Source organism: Lonchura striata, chromosome 3, assembly GCF_050655825.1.
Source record: "Lonchura striata isolate lonStrDom1 chromosome 3, ASM5065582v1, whole genome shotgun sequence".
Classification (NCBI taxonomy): Eukaryota; Metazoa; Chordata; class Aves; order Passeriformes; family Estrildidae; genus Lonchura; species Lonchura striata.
In genome coordinates, this window is record NC_140705.1 from 97,210,642 (window position 1) to 97,231,868 (window position 21,227).

At 45.3% G+C, this 21,227-nt stretch overlaps 1 protein-coding gene across 6 annotated transcripts in view; it reads right to left on the reverse strand.

The window, feature by feature from the left end:
• STUM (stum, mechanosensory transduction mediator homolog) overlaps window positions 1–21,227 on the reverse strand; it is a 48,286-nt gene that overhangs the window by 13,960 nt on the left and 13,099 nt on the right. For all 6 annotated transcript variants that reach the window (XM_085575894.1, XM_085575893.1, XM_085575896.1 and 3 more), the window contains exon 2: window positions 1,082–1,261. In XM_085575894.1, coding sequence (XP_085432020.1) covers window positions 1,082–1,261 — 180 coding nt within the window. The remainder of the gene's footprint in view (window positions 1–1,081; window positions 1,262–21,227) is intronic.

The following is a 21,227-nucleotide window of genomic DNA, read 5'->3' on the forward strand; positions in this document are numbered from 1 at the left end:
TCCTGCCTTTTTTTCCCAATTTCATCCATTTTGTCTTTAGGGGGATTCCTGGCAGCTTCCTGAGATCCTCTCTCCCCCTCTGTCGTGCAGCCACAGATGTTGTCAGCAGAGATGACAAAGTGGAGCCTCTTCAAACCAAAAGGCAAAAGCTGCTGGCAAATGGTCTCTGGGAGAAGGGCTTGCTTTGGGAACTGCCCATCCTATCAGCCTGACAGGTCTCAGACCTGTTTGGTTTGAGCGCTTGCTCATCGGCCTCTGGAAGGGAGTGGGGTCTTGCAGATGCCACCAGCACCCTGAGCTGTGTTTCTTCTGGCTTTCAAAGTGAGATGTCACCTCCATCCTATACACCAAGATACAGGAGATATGACACAACTTTCACCCCAGTAAAAGCCTCTACCAGATGAAAGTTACAGAGCCTGTGTTCTGGTATGGTAATATCTACTAACTGGTGACTTAAATTATGTACATTTAAAAAAGGATTCTTCTTTCCTTAAACTAATGTTTTAGTCAACTCAAAGGGTCTATGTGATGTTCTAGGAGCAGCAAAACATTTCTGGCTCAGCCTAAGAACTTGGTCTGAAACATGAAAAAATACTCCAAAACAATGGGTAAATATATCCTGGGGAGGAAGGGGAGGGTCCAGGAGAGTCCCCAGGGCTTTTCTGGGGACAGCTGGCCCTGGGAGCAGAAGTGGCCTAGCAAGAAGGTCTCACTAACTACAGATTTGCAGCCAGACTCGCAAGGGACAAAGGGTTTTCTTGTTCAAATGGATGTGACCAGGGCAGAAGGGGCTCCAGACAGCAGAGTTCACAGTGCTCTCCCTTCCTGTGCATTTCATTTCATCCAGGGAAGCTCCTGACCCACGCAGTGGGATGGGAGACTGTCACAGATATGTCACAAGGCCCATTCCCACTGCCCCCTAGCAATATCTCTGCCTACCGTGTTTCTCATGGACTTGCAGAGCCCATCCTGTGTCTCTTTCTCCCTAGAGTGCAGCTCAGCAGCCTGCAGGGACATTATCTGGGACCCAGCGCCTTTGCCAGGGGAGGAGAAGTCAGCAGGGTGAGTGCACTGTACTTACTTGCAAGAATGACCATGTCCATGCCCCAGAAGATGCTCATGATCCAGCCCACCATGACGATGGCCGTCAGGATCTGGATGAGGGCGGCGGCGATGTTCAGCCAGAAGACGCAGCACATGTGCCGGTCCGGGAGGTCGGTGCGGGCCCCGCAGAGCACGGTGAACGCCGACACGAACGTTCCTGGGGACACAGGAGCAGCACACGCCTGTGAGAGCCACAGCAGCACCTCCTGACACTCGCTGCTGTTATGTGTAGTAGATACAATTCACACCATTTCTAGTATGATGTATGTGATATTGAATATTTGCTGGAGTATATATGTTTGTATTAGGAGTCCCCCCCACCCTCGAAGGCGAGACCTAGTGTATATTAGAACCCGATTTACAAGTGGTTCAGCCAGGAGATGGGGATGGGCCATGTCTGGAGAGATACGGGGACCCCAGGCGCTGATCATGAACGACCCAAGATGGATATAATGGAAATCCTCAGGCAGATACATGTGAATGCAGCGTTCCCATAAACTTCATCGAGGGATTCAACAAATCCGGAACTGAATTGTTTAAAAGAAAATATTATTAACTATGGGCTCTGAATGGAAGAAAAGACTGACTGCCGAAATCTTGGCCTCAGGTGGAATTTTCCCTATAAAAACCACTTGTGCCAGGATGGAGGTGTGTGGGCATAGGGGAAAACCTCTGCTGAGGCTGACTTCTTTGTTGCACACCCAGGGCTGACCCCGGGCTCAGCTCTGTTCTTTCCTCGTGGCTGGCTAGATGGAATTTGATTGCAAAATAAATATTTTATTTTTTCATTTTAATTTGGCGGGAAAATTTTTCATTTATACCACTGCCCTCAGGCCTGCTCCCCTCGTGACCTCCAAAATTTACACTCTTGGACAAAGCCTCGCTTCCTGTACTTGAAGACCAGGGTGGAAAAATCACTCCTTGGGTTTTGGCTCCTTTCACCCCACCCCACCTGAACGTGGACAAAAATTCAAAACCCCATAATTACAATAAAGATTTGTAGGGACGGTATGTTTATTACAGCGCTGGACGTGTGTGGGGGATCTTTCCCCTTCAAAGGACATGCGTGCCCCTGAGGACTCCCAATCCTTTTTTATTACTCCTTAATAATTTCCATATACATAGCATTTCACAATAGGTTCATGCATATTCATTCTGCTGATTTCTTGTTACACTTACAGCTAGTTACACTTGTACTCAGTTTTTTGTCAGAAAGTACAGTAAGAACTCCTGGGTCACTCTGCCCTGTCCGTTTCAAGGTTCGAGGAGTCTTTCTTATCTCTTATATTTTTAGCTTGGAAATTCGCATTCTTTCTCCTTAGCTGGGGCACTTTTACTAGTGTTGCAGTTACCAGACCAAACAGCATATTTTACCTATGTTAGCAAACTCAAAGCAGCACATTTCACCTAAATCCAAATGGATTTCTACCCTGTTAAACTTTCACTCTGTCTCACACCCAACAGAAACCACTTCTGCACTGCAAGGGAGTGCTGTGTATCTGTGGAAATACCTTTGTTCTGCCTGGTGACTTCTCCTGGGGAGAAACACTTACTACACAGCAGATCTAAAAAGGAAAACTGAACCCAGAGCTAGGGGAGGACTGGCTCTAGGAATCCCTAATGGTCTGGCAGTCTATTAATATGCACAAATACTGCTCTAAAAGGAGCAGACACAAAAAAACCAAAAAAGGAGTGGCACTGCATTTTTGCACAATGCTCTCCCCAGTCACAAGCTGCTACCTGATGGCATGTTTTAACCCCACAGAAGTAGCTGAACTTCTTAAAGTGCTGGAGCCAGGGGACCTGGTGTGGCAGCCCTTGGCTCTGCTTGAGACCAACTTACAAATCTTGCAACCACACTTCAAACTTCCTAAAACATTTCATATGAAGGACCTTATTGATGTATGAAAATTAAAGCTGGGGAAAAACCCAAAAACCTACACCTCAGCAGCCTTTCACAATGATTTCTCCTAAATTTACACTCTTGGACAAGGCAGATATTTTACTTTTAGCTGATATGTTGTGCTCATGGCTGGCTGAAGCTCACCGCTCAGGGAAGACTTATCTGTCCCACAACCAACATGAAGAAACACACACTATATCTAAGGAGCAGAAGAAGCAGTTCCTGGCTCCTCTAAAATATGAGCTGGTGGCCAGGAGGTTCAGGTACCTTTTCTAAGTATGGATTTCAACACCTCTTAGCATTATGAATTGTCTTTGTGTTTTTCTAAAACAAATACAGCATTGCTAAGGTAAGTACCAAAGTGCAATGTTGATTGCATTGGATAACACAGTCCTGTGAAATGCCTTCTTTCATCTTGAATTAAAACGTTGGTTTCTACAAAAACTGCCTTTTTTCTTCTTAAAGATGGAAGCCTGCAAACAGCCTGTAAGATGTGAATGAATGAGCACATCTTCAGTGCATGTATCTTGTTGAACTCAGGGGAAGGTGGGAGTCCCTTGATTGGACTGAAGACAGGGACAAAACACTCAGTTTACACTCTTGTAGTAAATCTCATCAGACCAAGAGAGCAGAACCATCTGGTTAGAAGCAAAATACCACTTTGTCCTGCACTGCTAGGGAGGTGGAAGAAAGAATCTCTTTCTTTGCTGCCTCTTCCTCAGTGGGTCACAAGGATAACAGGCAGCTGAGATGCCAAAATGCTGGGGAAGGCCATCTACAGCCTATTTTTGATCCTGCCACCCTCTGCAAGCTTCAGTTCCAGCAACTTCCTAACACTCCACCAGTCCTAAAACCCTGCTTGTTTTCCCGCTGCTGGCTGGATCCAATGTCTTATTCCCACCCCCTCCCTGTGGCACCTGCCAGAGCTGGGCATGGAACAGGCATGGAGGGGAATGAGTGAGTACTGCTGGGGCAGAGGAACACAGCCCTACAGCACAGCATCACAAGGGCAGCATCTTCTGCATGAGAAACATCCCTGGGCTTCCTCCTTGGGCTTTCACAGGTGGGGTTTCATCCCCTTATCCACAAAACCAAAAGGGTCTGCAGAGAGGAAAGGGGAAGTCATTATAATCCCAAAGGATGTTGTGGAAGTCTCCCCATAGCTGTCTTTTGCTCTCTGGCTTTGTCTTCCACGTCTCTTGTGTCCCCCGTGTGGGATTATGTGACATCTCTGCCCTGCTTCACCCACTCTTTTTTTCCTTTATAGTTTATCAAAGCAGAAGGAAGCCTGGAATATTTCCCTCATGCTTCCTGAAAGTGTTGTTTTCAAAACTACACCACAGCACTCTCTGAGATTAAATATGGATTGAGACAAGATCAGAGACTGGGTGTTTATGTTTTACCATCAGGATGCTAAATCTTGCCAAATGAAAATGCCTGTCTCTTTTTAAAATGAAAATCTTTCCCTCTTGCCTAACCTTTAACTCTTCCAAGATGTGTTACAAAGAAAGGTCAAAAATCAGCAATAATTCTTAAACTACAGCTTCAAATCCTTCCAGTGAAGCTTTTAAGATATTTACATCATTAGAGCAAGGTGCTGAATTAGTCAGTCAATGTCCTAAATACCCCAAGCTAAAGTCTAAGTGACTAAGCTAAAGTCTAGTCCCGTTCAGAAAGGAATAAAGCTAACAAAGCAATTAAGTGTCCTCCTCTGGACTGGGAATAGATACAGAAACTGGGATTAAAATCTCATGAACCTTGACTTCTGATTCCTCTTCAGGCCACTTTCCTACTCAAGGGAGCTAATTCATTCTTCCAATGTCAGTGCAATTTTTTTATTACTTATGATGAGCCAATCTTTGGGAGCTTCCTGGCATTCTTGAATACAGGATTTTAGCTGTACCAGCAGGCATAGGATGGAAGCATTTTTCCTCTACTCCACACATGGTTGAGAATGCGAAGCAGGAATAAGAGTCTTAAATGCTTTTGCCAAAGTAGATGTTTCCCCCTTAGAAGCCATCATGGTTACACACTGCCAGATCTGGAATTATTTGCATCTGGAAATGCAAATGGTGGAGAGGAGAAGGAGGAGGAGGAGGAGAAGGAAGGCAAGCAAGCTCTATCTGGCTTCCTCAGAGCTGAGGCACTGAACCATTTTCCTTCCTGACCAGGCATTCAGACACTTGAATCCCTACAGCCTGGAAATCCTAAACCTGGAATGCCAGCTGCATATGGCCAAATAAATCATCAGTCCAAAAAGGTCTCAGGTTGTGAGTACAAACAACAAACACAAACCAGTGGCTCCACAAGCAGATATAAACTGAACACCCATGCTGTTATGCCAGTATAACATAAGCATAAATTATAGTAAGCATTTCTTCTAGCTTCCCAATGGAAAACACCCAAACTGCAACAAAATCTGGGATTATTCTAAATCATTAATTAATACAGGCTCTTTGAGGACACAGGGGAGGTGATGAAGATGTCCTGTCCTGTTTTTAATGAGTCTGTTTGGCCCCTTGCAATCACCTGGCTGAACTGTACAGCCCCTGCTGCACCCTAAGCCAGCAAGTACCAGGGGCTGGGCACAGGGAGGGATGGGAGCTGAGGATTGCTCTTCTGGAGCAGCTGGGAGGCAGAGGGTGAAGGCAGCGAGGCTGTCGGGGGTGTCACACAGATCCCACTCACTTGGGGCAGTGTCAGCCAGCTGGGGCATCCACATGGTACTGGGATAGAAAAAGAGTCCCTGGGAGCCTCTGCTTGCTTTGGCTGCCAGCACAATTAGGGTATTTTTAGATTACAAAAGTAAATACAGAAAGATGCTTGTTTCCAGCAGTTTGACCCATTGAACACAAAGGGGATGTGTTATCTGCAGAGCAACACAATTAAATGAAGGGGCAAAGGAGGGGGTTTTGCCCTTTCTCTCCTGTCATGCAGGATAAAGTCCCCTCTCTGGTGTCTGCTGCTACCTTGGCAGCCACGGCCTTCCCAAAAGCATCACCTGCTGGTTCCTGGCCTCACAGAATACAGTATACAAACTTGTATGAGAGGGATAGTTCAGGGGGTTTTTGTTTTAGAGCAAAACCTCACACCTTGGAAAGGGATTCCCTGGTTTCCTATTGTTTGAGTCACTCATCCAGGGTGGAGAAAGGCATGAGGTCAAGACCATGGCCTGTTCTGAACAGTCTCCTCTGTGTTATCTGAGTGCAGAAGTGTTATGGAATACCTTAAGCTGCAGGAGAGAAGTTTTTCCTCTCCTGTTTTTACAAGAAAGCCTATCCTGGGCACTCCTGCAAGAGCTTAGTCAGACACAGAGCTTGGCACATTTCATGTGGAGGACCAGCTGTGATGGCACCTTCCCAGGAACATCAGAAGTGGGAGCCTGGTTGGAGCCACAGGGAGGTGGGACACCGATGACCACAGTGGAAGTGCAATAACTTGAGCATACAGACAGTTTAGTGGGCTTCCCAGTGACTGCCAGGTACCTGAGACTTCCCAGAAGCATCCCTGCTACAAGGAAATCACATCTGATGAGCTGGTACAGGTGGAAGAACAGCAGAAACTAAATTACTGCAATCAGGGGCCACATGTGGAGATGATGATGGTGATTCTATGATGATGATGATGATTTCCTACCCTACAAAAGCCTGGGAGCCAGGGAGGGGAGGGGGAGTGTTTCTTCCTCTTCCTGAAAGGCTGGGGCTCATTTAAGACATTCTCCTGTAGTGCTGGGAGTAAATAAGGCAGTGTTATGGTGCTTCCTTTCCTGTTCCCAGAGAGGAAAACCAGGGCCACATCATGACTCAGGAGCTGGAGTAAAGCTGCAGGAAGCACACAGCTGGAGGCAAGTACAGGCAAAGATGGGAACAAAACTGGAGGTGTCTGTGGGAAGCAGGGCTGTTGGATCATCACAGGGAGATGTAATTAACAGTGTGTGCTTTGTGGGGATGAGCTGTACCGTGTATTGTGTCAGGGGAGCGCTCTGTGTGGGGACACGTCTGCTGCGTGCCTTTGAATCTTCTTAAGTAAAATGATGATTAGCTGTCATTAAACAGTGCTGGCAGGTATGTGAGGCAGATGTTGTGGATGTGCTGAAGATTCATGAGATGCGCAGGCTCTTGCTTGTGCGAGTCAGAAAAAGCTGTTCAAGGATGGTTATAAGGACTGCACTCCTTGCCTCGGTATAAAAGTGGATATGGTATCTATTAGTCAAGACATCCTTGGCTCCCCAGTGCCATGAACTTGTTTTTATACTCTAGTTAGAGCTGTAAAGAGTCATTTCAGGAGTGGAGGCCTCTCATTCCTTGGCATCAACCCAGTGCCAGCTGTAGCCTTTTGGGTTATGATGAGGGAAACCACTAACCCTTGCTTAAGGAAGGAGTAAGGCATGATGTACTGATGCTCAGCACCATTCCCTCCTCTGCTTAGCTGGGTAGAGCTGGGCTGTGGAAAGGACACTATTAACAAGGTGATAAAATGGAGTTGCAAAACATTAATACCCAGGATGATGAAATTTCCTAAAGCAGACAATAGTTTGTGTCATTGCCTGAGGAAACAGCTGCAAAGTCAAAAGCCCTGGAAGCATTCTGGCCAGTGTGAATCCTCACCAGTGTCCCCAGTCTCCACCTGGCTGGATCTCCCTGGGCTTGGGCTGCTAGTGCAGGTGTGTCACCCTGAGATCAGAGTGCTTTCTTTCCAAGCTTATTGCAGATCTCTGAACAGAAAAGGCTGATTCAGGAAAATATCTGAGGTACCTCTGTGTCATCCTCTGTGGTTGTTGCAGAGGAAAAGTAGAGTTATGGAGGCTGCAGGGTGGCCTGTTGAGGAACTGACCTTTATTGAGTACCTGGCTCTGTGGCCACCTGTGCTCCTTTGCCAGGGGGCAAATTCCTACCCAGTTTCCTCAGAGGAACACCAAACCACTTGCCATTCATAGAAATAGATGAAAATCTGTCCACAGGGTTACAGCTACACTCCTGGAGCACAGCATCCAGCTGCACAGTCTATGCCTTCTCCCAGTGAGCAGTCTGGGAGCACTGAGGAACTCGTGGGGCTGCTCCTGAGGGCTGGGCCAGAGCCTAGTGCAGGGATGGAGGCTGCAATTCCTCACTGGCTGCTGGACTTGTTTCTCTTGGTTGGACTCAATGACCTTAAAGGTCTTTTCCAGCCTTGATGATTCTGTGATATTATGAGATATGAAGAAAGTAGAGGTGGCAAGACTGCAACAGAGTCTGCAGCACCAGCGAGGCTCAAGTGTCCCCCACATGCAACCTGTCAGGGGCATCTCCTGCATCCTTCCCCTTGCAGTTCATTTCAGTCACAGAAGTAAGTCAGCACTGACTGCAATTACCTGGTTTGGGGTCTTTTTTCCTAGAAATAAGCAAGTTTTAGACTAACATTTAAAAGCTCAGGTTTTAGGTTAAAGCTTAATCAAACAGCCATGGGCAAGCTTTTCCCCCTATCCAGTATCCATACAGACTGAAGTCTACCCCTGCAAATACAGTGCAAGGGGGCCAGAGGGGGTAGGTGGCTCTAACGATTTGAGGGGTAAGAAGAGCAGGAGCAGTGGACAGCTTAGGAGACAGGAGGATTCCTTGGTCCCTCTTAGAATTAACAACCTGAATCCCTCAGATTCAGATCTGCCAGGAGGGGACATGGATGACACCTTGGTGCAGATGCCAGCTCCTGTGGACAGCTGCGTGGGCAGGGCTGGGGCAGGAACAGCAGGAGCCCAAGGGTAGGAGCAGGAGAGGAGAAAGGGAAGGAGGAGAGAGTGGAGGCAGCAAACGTGACAGAACCTAGATGTTGCCATGGAGAGTAGCTCATGAATTTTTCTTCTGTGGCCTGCTATTAAAAATGTTTTGTTTATCTTCTGCCAGCACATTGTTTTTATTTCCCCCTTCCATATCCAAAGGACATTTAGGGGGAATTTTGGCTCTCTCCATTCCCTTTGGCCTTGCCGTGGACAAAAATATACAGTCACTTGACAAGAGAGAGCTGGCACCTGCAATCCTTGTCTGCACAGGGTTTGTTCCAAGTCCTGAGCCTGCAGAAGGCAGGCTGTGTATGGGATTAACTCTCTGCTTTCCCTACACATGTGGAAAATGACCTGCACATCCCAAAGCTCTGTGTGCCCGTGGCTGACCCCAGCTTTCCCAGCACCTGGCTGTGGCTCCAGCACTGAGCTCTGCATCTGTTTGTTATCAGGAACTTTGTGTCATGTGGTCAGAGCACACTTGACAGTGTTTGTGTAGCTTCTACAGAAGACAGCCCACGTGCAAATAAGACAGCAGTGCCTTTGCATCAAAAATGAGATTTTTCTCATATTTTATGCTCTAGAAAAAGTTAACTCTTCTAGAAATGCGGAGTTTTTTAAAGTAAAACTTCAAAACTTTGACTGCAACAAACTTTCACAGACTTCCAAGGCTAAAAATACACAGCAAAATCTTAAATTACATTGGGGGGTGGGGGGGAGCTTCATGGAGGTGACTTACTAAAGCTTTAATTATACACGGACCCATCAAAATTATTTTTACTCTGCAGCACTGCAATGTTTTGAACACTTAAAAGCAGCCACCCATAAATAGTGAGATTGAAGTACAGCTTGTTCCACTGCCAGACATTCCACAATCCTTGGGTGAAGTTTTCCAGTCCAGTTCTATGGTTTAATTCTGTTGACTTGATGCATAAAATTAAGGGTGTGCTTGAAGTATTTGAGACTGGAGAATTTCTGCTGAACAGCAAATGCTAGGCCCCAGATAATCCATGGCAGTGGAACAGACCTCAGAATTCTGCCGAGATTTGCTGAATTATCTTTGTAAATTGCACCTGCTTGATTCCCAGATGTTTTTTTTTTTCTCTCCTTTTGGATAAATGATGTGGTCCCAGAACCACCAAGGACATTTTGCATCATGCTTTACAGCAGTATGAGCCACTGTAGAGAACATGTAATGTCCCAGAAGTGATGGGGGAAAATTGCTACATGGACAGGAAATAGACATAGGAAATGGGCAAGCTGCAACAAGTAACACCTACAGTCAAGGAATAGGAATTGCTGGAGATAAGCTCGTGGAAGTACATCAGGAGTGGATGGGAGCCAGGGAGGCTGAGTGACCTGCCTCTGCTTCTGCTGCACCGCTGTGAAAACAACTGAGGCACTGCAGCCTCGCTCCTGCTCAGTGCTTGCTTTTCTTCTTTACTAATGGAATGGAGGGAAGATTTTTAATTAATTTGCATCCTTATTAAGTATGCCAGCATTTAGAGTAATAATGCAATTGGCTTCCAATTATAACAAACATAAGGGAGAACAAAAGGCATGACTGCTGTTTACAGCACAGGGCACTTTGCTGAGAGCTCATCTGACCCAGGTGGACTCATTCCTGCTGCTCTGTAACTATCAGCAATTTAAAAGCTCTTTTTTGTGGAATCAGCTCTGCTGCTGGCTTCTCTCTACTGTCTCCTGCCATGCAGAACTTTCTGTATTATATTGTCTACTATGCAACCAGGTACTTACCCCACCTTGTGTTCCCTTCTCCTCCTGCCAGGAGCAGTGGTGTGGATGCTCTGCCATGGCTCTCTTAGTCCTGGGCTGCTCTGCACCCACCTACTGCAGGAGCCTGGGACTTGCATGAGAGAGGAACCAAGGAGCCAAAAATAATCATCCACTAAACCATCTCTTATGTTTAAGACTCTCTTTAAGACTCTGATCCTATTCACAGAAATTATTTTTCTGTTTCTTTGATGTACATCCAGAAACAAACCTCAAGCCATTCTGTTTTGTGCTGGTGATACAGAAATAATTTGAATCTGGCTTTTCACCCAAACTTGACCAACCTGGAAGCTTCAACAGTAGAATGTCTGGGGAGAGCCTCTCCTCATTTCAGAGAGGCCATGAAACCTCCTGCAAGAAAAGCTTTCTGGTCCCTCCAGTTTCTAAAGGATGCTGGAAGTAAAAGCTGTGTAACAGCAGAAGCATAATGAGGAAAAGCCTGTGGACTTTTATGAGCTTTCACACAGGCTCTTGTCAATTATACAGTGATGAACTGAAGTTTATTCTTAATTGTCTGTGCCACAGAAAGCTCTTTCTCATCAGGCACAGAGCAGGAGGAGGGCACACAGGGTTCTCCAGCTGCCACGTGAGTTTAAGGGCTGCTGGGTGAGGCCACATCAAACGCTCACTCCTCCTCTGCCCTCGCACGGGTTCCAGTGCCACCAGCCCATCCTGGGGAGCTCTGCCAGGGCAGAGGAAAGCAGCAGGCCAGGGGCAGTGCAGGCTCTCTCCCCCCAGCCCGGCAGCCACAGCTCCAGGTGAGGTCTGCAGCTGCTCTGCCTCCTCTGTCTCTCTCATCAATGCCTTGAGATGAATTTAGCCCTTTGAAGCTCCCTAGGAGGGTCTGCTCTGCTCATGGAGGGATGGATTAACTACTTCTAAGTTTCACTGAGCAGTGACTCTGAGCTTGCTGTGATACCCTGGAACCCTTAACTGTGAAGACAAATCATGTTAATTAGAGACTACCAGGGCACAAGACAGAATTAATCTTATTAGAAAGTTAGATGGGGATGCAGAGCAATTAGAGGTTATTCTACTGAACAAGGCAGCTGAAATGGCAGTGTAATAAATTGCATCAGCCTCCAAAATCACCTCAAAGTACAAGTTATCTTTTAAGGACTAAAGGAATGTAAAACAAAATTGACATAAATGTTCAGAGATCTGCAGTGATAAGCATGCAGGAGGCTAACAAAAACAGCATTTCATCTTTTTCTCTTAATCCAGAAAACTCAGTGCGCACATTTTATGAGCCAAAGTGTCTCAAGCAGGGACAAACAGGACATAAGAGAATTGCGCTCTGTAGCTAAGTGATGTGGTGCTGTACCCAGGAGTCTGGAATATGATTTGTGAGACCAGAACTCCATCCTGGATTTACAGCTGCTTGCTAAGTATTTCTGATGCTATAACTTGATTCTTATAATGCTGAAGTAACTTTATTAAGGTGTTAATTTAGAAAGTCTGTCAGGAAATTTACTGTCTAGCCTGACGGAGCTATATCCTTGTTGTTCTGTTCAGTGCTACCATTAGTCAAATAGTGACCAGGTCTTGATTTTAAAGGACACTTTTCATAAAACCTCTACTCCTAGATGAAAGGTAAAGCACTTTATCTACTAAAGCCATTGCTGTTTTGCTGATGTACATAGCATCCAATATATTTAGGAGATGGTGCTTTGCACTCTAAGTTTGGCTTTGGTACCTTCAGGTCATTCAGGCACTTTACAAACAAAAATCTCATTTCATGGTTGTTTACTTGACTGAGGATATCAAGATGTTTTATCCTATTCAGCAAAACCATTATGGAGCATTTTCAACAGTACATGCAGCTTTTGTATCCCTTTTAACTGGAACTTCCCACCTCAGCATTCCTGGCCAGCAGATTCAAACACGAAGGGCTCTGCAGAAGAGCAGTGTGGGATGAGGAGGACAAGGATCCACTCAGGCTGAGCTGCAGCACCCCACGGCCTCCTTGGTGAGGGTGCTGTAATTCTAGAGGTGGAGCACCAAGCCAGAGTGAGCCTCTACACGTAACCTGTCTTGCTCCTGTGGACAAGCTCTGGAGTCTTCCACAGCCATTTTGGCTCCCCTTGGAAAGGCCCCATGCAGGCCAACAAAAGCAAATCTCTTCTGGCAGCAGAGAAATGAGCTGTGGTACCTCGTGCCTGACATCACCCCAGCCCAGGCTCCATAAATAGTGCAGGCTGGAGTGACCCCTGACTTTACAGATTCTGTGGTTATGAGCACCAGCCAAGACAAATGAATCCAGCCCCGACAGAACAGTTTTCTAAAAGGAGGATTTCTGATGAGGATGGAGAAAATATGGATATTATGGAGGCTAGTGCATGTGTCAGTACCAGCAGGGATCCTGTGATGCTGTGGAGAAGGACCTGAGCAAATTGCTCTACTTTAACCCAGTCGCTGGAAGGACTAAGTGACCCCCAGAAGCCTCTTCCAGACCCAGCTATTCTATGGTATTTCAGTAACTTTAATGACTCCATACAAAGCTTAGCTGATCTCCCTGGTTTTGTTTCCCAGGGCTGTGTCCTTCTGCCACCACAGCCCTTGAATGCAGGCCTCTTCATGATTTCTCCATTTATTTTTGAAAAGCTGCTCTAGCTCTAAAATGTCAAGTGCAATTACTCTCACAGCAATCAGAAAATTTGCTTGTGAGCTGCTGATCACACCAAAACAGATGAACCTCAAGTGCCTCCCCTGAGCTGTGCAGGGCCCTGTCAAAAAGCTCGGGCAGGCTCTGAGGGGAGATGCCTTTGTACTGAAGGGAAACTGCTTTGTGCACAAGTATGGGCCTTCTTTAGGAGAAATATTTACTTGGATAAAATCATCATTTCTGCTGGGGCTAGTCCTCTTCTGAGAGCAAAGCCAAAGGAAATACCACAGCTTAGTTAAGCAGGTCACAAGCATAGATGAGTGTTTGTGTTCAAATGCCAGGTTATCCACAGTTAATTCTTCTTGGCCATCTGGATGTGTCCAGCAAGGCCTGCAGAGCCACAGGCATGTAGATGTGCTTGTGAGATTTTATATGTGGTCTTTTCATCTGAATTCCCTCTTCCTTCCACCACTTGGATTTCTTGTGTTCCAGTTTGCAGCAAAAAGCACTTGATTTACATGTATTTCTGTCCAAGGACTGATTTTTCCCTTTACCAAATACTTTCCAATATCTCAATATCTGCCAACTAGACAAAAATTAATGCTTTTTTTTTTTTTTTTTTTTTTTTGGTAGATGTCACAAAGAACTGAGGTCACAACATCGCAATAGAGCACATAATGATTCTGAGTAAAACACCAAGAGTATTTTGGTATAAAATACTTTCACATACCTCTATGTACATATGTACAATGACTCAAGGACCTCATTTTTTGGAGGCTAGAGGAGATTTATATGGAATGAGGTGTCCCAGGAAAAAGGGTTATGCAGAGAAACTTGAAATTATCATGGTTTCATTCCACCTCTTTGTTTTTTTTAATTCTGATCTGCAACAGGTTACAATGAGGTTGGGCACAATGGTGACATGGTTCAACACTCCTCTGCAGGACTGCTGGAAGCACTCATCTCACTGTCAAGCGGTGCAGCTGAGATTCAGCCTTTTAAATGTCCTTTCCAGAAGTCACACTGGGGGCAGCAGAGCAACCATAACACCTGACACTGACATTGCAATGCAATGCAATTCTCTGCTAAATAAAGATGTTGATTCTCTGCTTCTGTACATCCTCCAGTTTGGCTAACTGGAATTCACTAGGGTCAATTTTCCATCATGTCTTCTAAGCAAGGCTGATTTTTGAGGAGTGCCAGACCTGCAGAGGAAAGGGAATTCACATTTGCCACTTGTGTGCCAGCCAGGGCCAGGCTTCAAGTGGTAAGAAGTGTTTGCATCACACAAGACTCCCTGGGCCAAAGAGCTCTTTCTGCAGTTCTTGACTGTTTCCAAAGCTGCTCCTCCCATATTTTCTTGGGAACTGGGTCCTGTGTCTCTCAAGAGCCTGTGGCTCCCTGGAGTAGCTCAAAAATCTTCATCACCTCCCACTCACCGAGGACTTTTGCACCTTGCATGGCTCCCTCAGTTCAGGACTCTGAACCAGAGGAATGCATTTCCTTGGAAATAAGGAGTGGGCATAGGAGGAAAACACTTCTTTCAAGAAGGCCAGGCACAGCTGAGGGACCATTCCTCTAACCTTTATTCATTCCTCCATTGTTTTACTTTTCCTTCTGCCAAAAAATACATCTATATTGGACCCAGATTCATCCCTGACATAAATCCACTGACTGCCAGAGTCACACCAGGGATTAATTTGGCTCGCCAGGGCTAACCTGATCTTGGCAGCAATTCTGCAGTGCAAACTGCAGAAAGACAGTACTTTTAAATAATAGTCACAGGCCATGGCAAGGAGCATACACCTGCTGCTTGGCGTGAGGTTGATAAATTCAAACACGGATAGCATGGATACATCCTTAAGCAGAATTGAAATTGTAGAAAACTGATTTTATCTGCATACATGTACTTTCCTAACTTTCTAGCGAGTCTGTTAAGCTGTGTGAGGAGCAGGCTCTGCTCAGCAGATGGTGTTGCTCTCCTTGCTCCTCAGCTGAGCAGGCCCAGCAGGCACCTGGGGATCATGGCTGGTTCTTTGGGCCTGCCTTGAGCCCAGCAGCTGTACAGCTGTGAGACTCATTATCCAGCTCCTGTGACTCTCCAGCTTCTAATGGCAGCTGTGGCTTAAGCTCCTTATCCCACCTGGATTCACTGTATCTGCATTCACACTACAACATGAATTCAGTGTATGGGACTGCACAGCTGAAATTAAGGGGAGGTCTACACTTTACCCCACTGCAGAAGAAGGTCTCTTGGATATTCTACCTCAGCAGAATTGTGTCGGTCATGCAGCTTCACTTGTCTCTCCAGGTCCCCTAACCAACTTCTTTCCTCCCTTGCTTTTTCTTGGAAATGTTGCAACATTACCTAAATTTGCCTTCTTTCACAAATGAGGTTTCTGTCCCCTCTGCTGAAACAGTTCTCACCAAGGTCTGCAAAGAGACAGGATGAGTGTCAGGACCTGTGCTCTAGGTTTCTGGTTCCTAGCTCTGGCCTGCACCAGGGCTCTCTGACATCTTGCCTTCTGCCTCCCTTCTGTCTCTGACCCTGCCCTCAGCATCTCTCACTCCTTGTTGCCATCCTTCCCTTCCTGTTTCACAGAGGCACTGACTCAGCCTCTGCAATTCCCTTCCCCATTCTCTGCTCTCTCCATACTATGCCCTCTTTAAACTTCACCTGCACACAAGCCTTGGTGTGCCATCTCCATTTCTTTGTCAGTGACTCAACTCCTGCATCTCTTTAGGACACCTCTCCCATATCCTGCCCACTCCTTGTGGTCTTTCTGCTTGGACATCCTCTCCTCTTAATGAAGATAGCAAAGTCAAACTCAATTTCTTTGCACAGTGAATGTTTCTTACTGATGACACCACCAACCACCTTTCCAACATTCTGGCTTTCAAGGAAATAGAAAAGGAGGATAATTATGTATTTTATTCCTCCCTCTCCTTTCCCCATGCAGTGGGGTTGCTCCAACTTCTATTTCTTTTTCCTCTCTCTCATAAAATGAAACATTTTCCCCTTCCTTATATTCACCTACTCTCCAGCCAGAGTTCCCTTTCACATGCCGCATCAAACGCTTTTCCCTCTAAGACTTGGCTTTCAGAGCTGGTGAAATCGTGTTACTGTTTCTGTTTTCAGACATCCTGCAACACAAATGCCCAACCTTGAAGTAGGGATTTGTTCTAGATCCTGTGTGACACAAGGTAACTTGCTGTAACAACATATTTCCGTAGATAATGGATGTCCCGGTGTGTATTAGGAATCTAGAAAGGCTGCATCAGTTAAACCACTGTTGTGTCATTGTATTTTTATTTATAGGTCAGATGCTTTTCTTGCACATGTAGGCACCTGCAGTTCTGACTACCAAAAAGACAGGCAGTAATGCTTTCTCCTGCCCAAAATTCAATAATAGAGCTCCTTCCCACACCCCTCCCCAAAGGATGGGCTCCTGTGTGCTCTGAAAGCACAGACCACTGATGTGCTGCTGTACACCTTAATGTTCTCCTCCTACTTAGGGATTCCTTACTCTTTTCTGCTAATCCCTGCAGGTGTCTGAAGCATACTTCTACAGTCATTATAACTTCCTACACTTAAGCATTAAATTACCCTGCGTTTCTAGCTAAAATAATTCCATTTTCTTTTAATTTTAGTAATTAAAATCATAGCACTTTTTCTTCTCTCACATTTTACAAAACAAGATTTCTAGTACAGCACTGTACAAAAGCAGCAATCCGACACATCAGAACTATTCTGCCATCTTTTATTGTGCCTTGTCTGAAATGAAAAAAAAGAAAAGCATGTATTTTTAGCTGTGCTGCACAGAACAATCTGATAGCAGAGGCCTGTTATTGTCATTTAAAGAACCATTTGTTTAACTAGATGCACTCATGAAAAATTATCTTAAATTTTACAATTTTTGAGAGAAAAGTGTCTGTTCCATGACAAATCCGAAGACACTGATCCACTAAGACCACATCACAGAGCAGCTGCACCTTTGGAACAGCAGCACCACCGGTCTGGGACATCCACAGCAAACCACATCTCTCCATCTCAGACACAGGGAAGGAATTAAGACAGTGCAATACCCTAAGCAAGAAGGGTTTACTGTAGGATCTCACATCCTTAGTGATCCTTACACTGCACTGCAAATGGAACCACTGTCCTATGGCAGCTCCTTGTCAGGAGATCTGTAACAATCTGGTTCACAGAGAAGCAGGGGAGAAGGGAAGCAGAAGTTCAAAATGCACAGATCAAACTCCTGAATGAGAAGTTGCAAAGGGTTGTGCAGATCCCATTAGCTCTCACCCAGCAAATGCTCCTCATTTAGAAGAGGAACTTCAGCACATAGCAAAAGCACTGGGTGCTTGTGACTGGGCAGAACTGTGGTCATGGGTGGGCCTGGAGTGCAGGTGGAACAAACCAGCCTAAATGTGTCATTCATGAAACCACAGGGAGCTCAAGGCTGCAGTACTCCCCTGCAAGTTCCTCCTGTGCTCCCCTGCAAGAAACTAGAGGCAGCCCCAGGACTTTTAGAAATCCTGGCATTCACCTTTGCAATTTGCTCTGTGCTCTTCTCAACCATCACATCTGACAGAAAGCACGACCAGATTCAGGGTGGGAAGAGGACTGGATGGAGTGAAAATTGTGATTAATTCCCCTTAGTACTCTTTGAACTAATAGTGATCAAAATACACGCAGAAGAAAGGTCAGAGAGAAGAACAATACATGGGTGCAAGTGCCACTCACAGGGTAGGAAAATCCCTGAATCTTAGAATACCTTGAGGAAGAAAGGAGTACCTGGAGGAGGTGCAGGTGCATTTGCTGGCATGTTGGCTGGCTGCACAAAGCAGAAGCTGTGTGGTGCTGTGGGCAAGTTCAGCCTCATCATTCCCAGATAAGGGACAAATTGTACAAGGCAGGCACAGTGTGCACAATCCATGGAACCCATGTGAATCATCCCATTTCTAGATCTGGCTTTAAGGCAATACAGGTCTATCTGAAAAGTGCTTTTTATTTTCCTGTAAGTGAAAATTAACAGCTGAGCCAAACTGTTCAGCAGGGGGAGAACACAAACATCATTCTTACCCTTCTCAAATGTCTGGCCCTAAACTATTTATAATCCTTAAAAAAAAAAAAAAATTACATACACAAGTAACTGCACCTATTTTTCCACTTATTTTGTTTTAAACTTACTGTCTCTTCTCTCAGAATGTCCATACTGACCAAGAGCAACACTTCATCTAGCTCCCTTTATTTTAGCATCTCATAAGTACTAATGATACCCCAGTTTATGTCTGTGTAATTACACATGGCAATGTTCTCTTCCTACTGTTGAAGAATGATAGAAGGAAGGCAGAGAAACTAGAGCATGGGCATTTGAAAACACTTTGGCACCAAATTCCTACTGAAATCAAGGAATTCCAGACTAAATCATGCCTCAGGCCACAGTGAAAGAACCATCAGGTTGCTCAAATTCTGAATTTCCTAGTTAAGCCTTGCTGCCCTCCATGGGTTTTGGCTACAATGTAATATATAGATTAAGATTACAAGTATGGACCAGAAAAGAAGCATTACAGGATATTAAGGAATGTTCATCTGAAATGTCTTTCCCATGCTATCATATTTCTTCCTGCTTTAGCAATGCTAATGACATCTTATGAGGATTTTGATGACTTGAGGAGAGCAGAACTGATCCAATAGATTCCTATCAAGCATTTATGCTGTGCAGCTGTATTAGAACTTCATAGGCTGAAGAGGAGCAGTGGACACCCAATTAATCTCTTCTTAGTATAGGTAATAAACCTGTATCAGAGTACATAGAAGGGAACACTTATCTGTGTCACAGCAGGTTCAGTGCAAAGTCTTTCCAGAGGTGTCCTAAACTTAAACTTGGCTTTAACTGTGGCTTTGCACTGAGTTTTTGGTAGATGGTTTTCTGTGCTTTTTATTGATGTGAGGTGCTGTTGCAGGTCCCTGGCTGGGTAATAACTAGCATTGACTCCATGATTCACAGAAGACTGATCAATCTCTTTATTATATTATCATCATTAAGAAACCCATTGCTTTTATAGACAGGTACAATACAGGTGGACCTAACTGGTCCCCCAATCCAAACACCATCACCATTGGCCAATTAAGAAACCACCCTTTGGTAAACAAATCTCCATAACAGATTCCACATGTTTACAATAACAGGTGCAGCAAGCTAAGAATTATTTCTCATTCTTTTCTCTGATATTCTCACAGACTTTTCCCCAGGACAATGCCTGGGAAAGTTGTTTCTCTCTGTGGCCAGAGAACTGCTGCCACAATGAGGTGCTGTCATGTCCAGCCAAGATCAAGGGACAGACACTGTTTGTAGAATTGCCACAATCGAGTCTCTGATGGATATGTCAGTGACCCAGAAGTCAGAAGAGTGAGAAGGGAAACCTTTCTTCATCAGTCATCACACCCAGGAATTACAGCCAGGTACCATCCTGGCTGGCTGGGGTGAAGTGAGGAGGGGCACTAGGCAGGGATCATCTCTCAGCCCCACTGGTAACCTGAGCAGCTCTCAATGCTACTGATACAGAGCATGCAAGGACCTCTCTCATGTTTTCTATCCCTTAGATAATGCCTGAAGGAATGAAACATTGTGAACACCTAGCACACCCCTCAAGGAAGGGATCTAAATATCACCGTGAGCAGTGCTGAGAGAACACATGCTCAAGGTGTCCCAGGGTCAGCAAAGCCCTCGGGACTGGGCTAAGGAGGGAGGCTATGGAAGAGCAGGACAGAAATTGGTGATGTGCTGTGGTCAGCTGCCCATGGCTGGCTGCCACACACCCACCCAGTCACCCTCTCACTCCCCTTCTTTTCCAAAGAGCAGAGGGAAAAAAGAAGACTAAAAAGGTTTGTGGGTCAAGGTAAAGAACAGCAGGATCATGTGCCAATTATCATCAAAGGTGAAACAGACTGGACTTGGGGAAAACCAATTTATTGCCAATTAAAATAGGTTTGGATAGTGAGAAACAAAACATGACCCTTGCACCTTTATTTTCCCCTCCACTCCCAGGTGGAGTTCTTCTTCACCTTTGAATTCACTCTTTCATTCCTGATTTCTCTTCCTCTGCCCCACTCTGAACAGTGCAGGATGGATGGGGAGTGACAGAGGATTTGTGGTCAGTTCTTGGAAGTTCCCCTCTCCATGCACGTCTCTCTGGGATATTCTCACAGATGTGACCCCTTCTCTCCCTCTCTCCCTCCCTCTCAATACCACATGCTTTGGGAAAGGGCTGCCAAAGAGCTGCACTCTGTAATGATGGAAATTACAGAAATTATAGGGTTTTATGTTGAGCACTCATAAGAAAGAGAGGAGGTCTGAGTTTCAAAAATGCACAAATTCCACAAGACACAGCAGATGTGAATGCATTAGGAGACAGCACGGAGGTCAGAACTATTTCAGTTCTTCTAAGGACAAGATGAAATCCAGAAAGATTTGCAATGCCTGAAATGTTTTGAAACTATTGAAGCAAATGCCTTATTTTGCAAACCAGATAATGGGTAGCTTTCATCTGACCTAACTTCTGATATCTGCAAGGGAGGTGTCTTGATCTGAGCCACTTACCCTTTGGAGGCAAAAAAAAAAAAAAAAAAAAAAAAAAAAAAAAAAAAAAAAAAAAAAAAAAAAGAGATGGAAGCCCCCAGAGGGTGTGATTCACTTAACCCAGTTTAAAGCGATGAGTCACATGCTGGTAGCACTTAATTCCTCCTCTCACATTATAAAGGCAACCAACTCAGGTGCACAGGTTACATGAACCCCATCTAATCTGCCCAATAAATACGTTTGCCATTAATCTATTTTGATTAAATGATACTTATAAAACTCCCCTTGCTTTGGTGTATCAGCCAGCTAATCAACTCCTTTAGGAGGAGCTCTTCCTACAGGCCAGTAGGATTTTACTCTGTGTGTTATAAATCTTCCTCTGAAACTTCTGGTACTGACAGAGTGAGGCACAACAGAGCCAGGACTTTGTTCTGCAGGACTCCTGTGCCCTCAGTGCAGAAAACAGCCCTGTTTCTATGG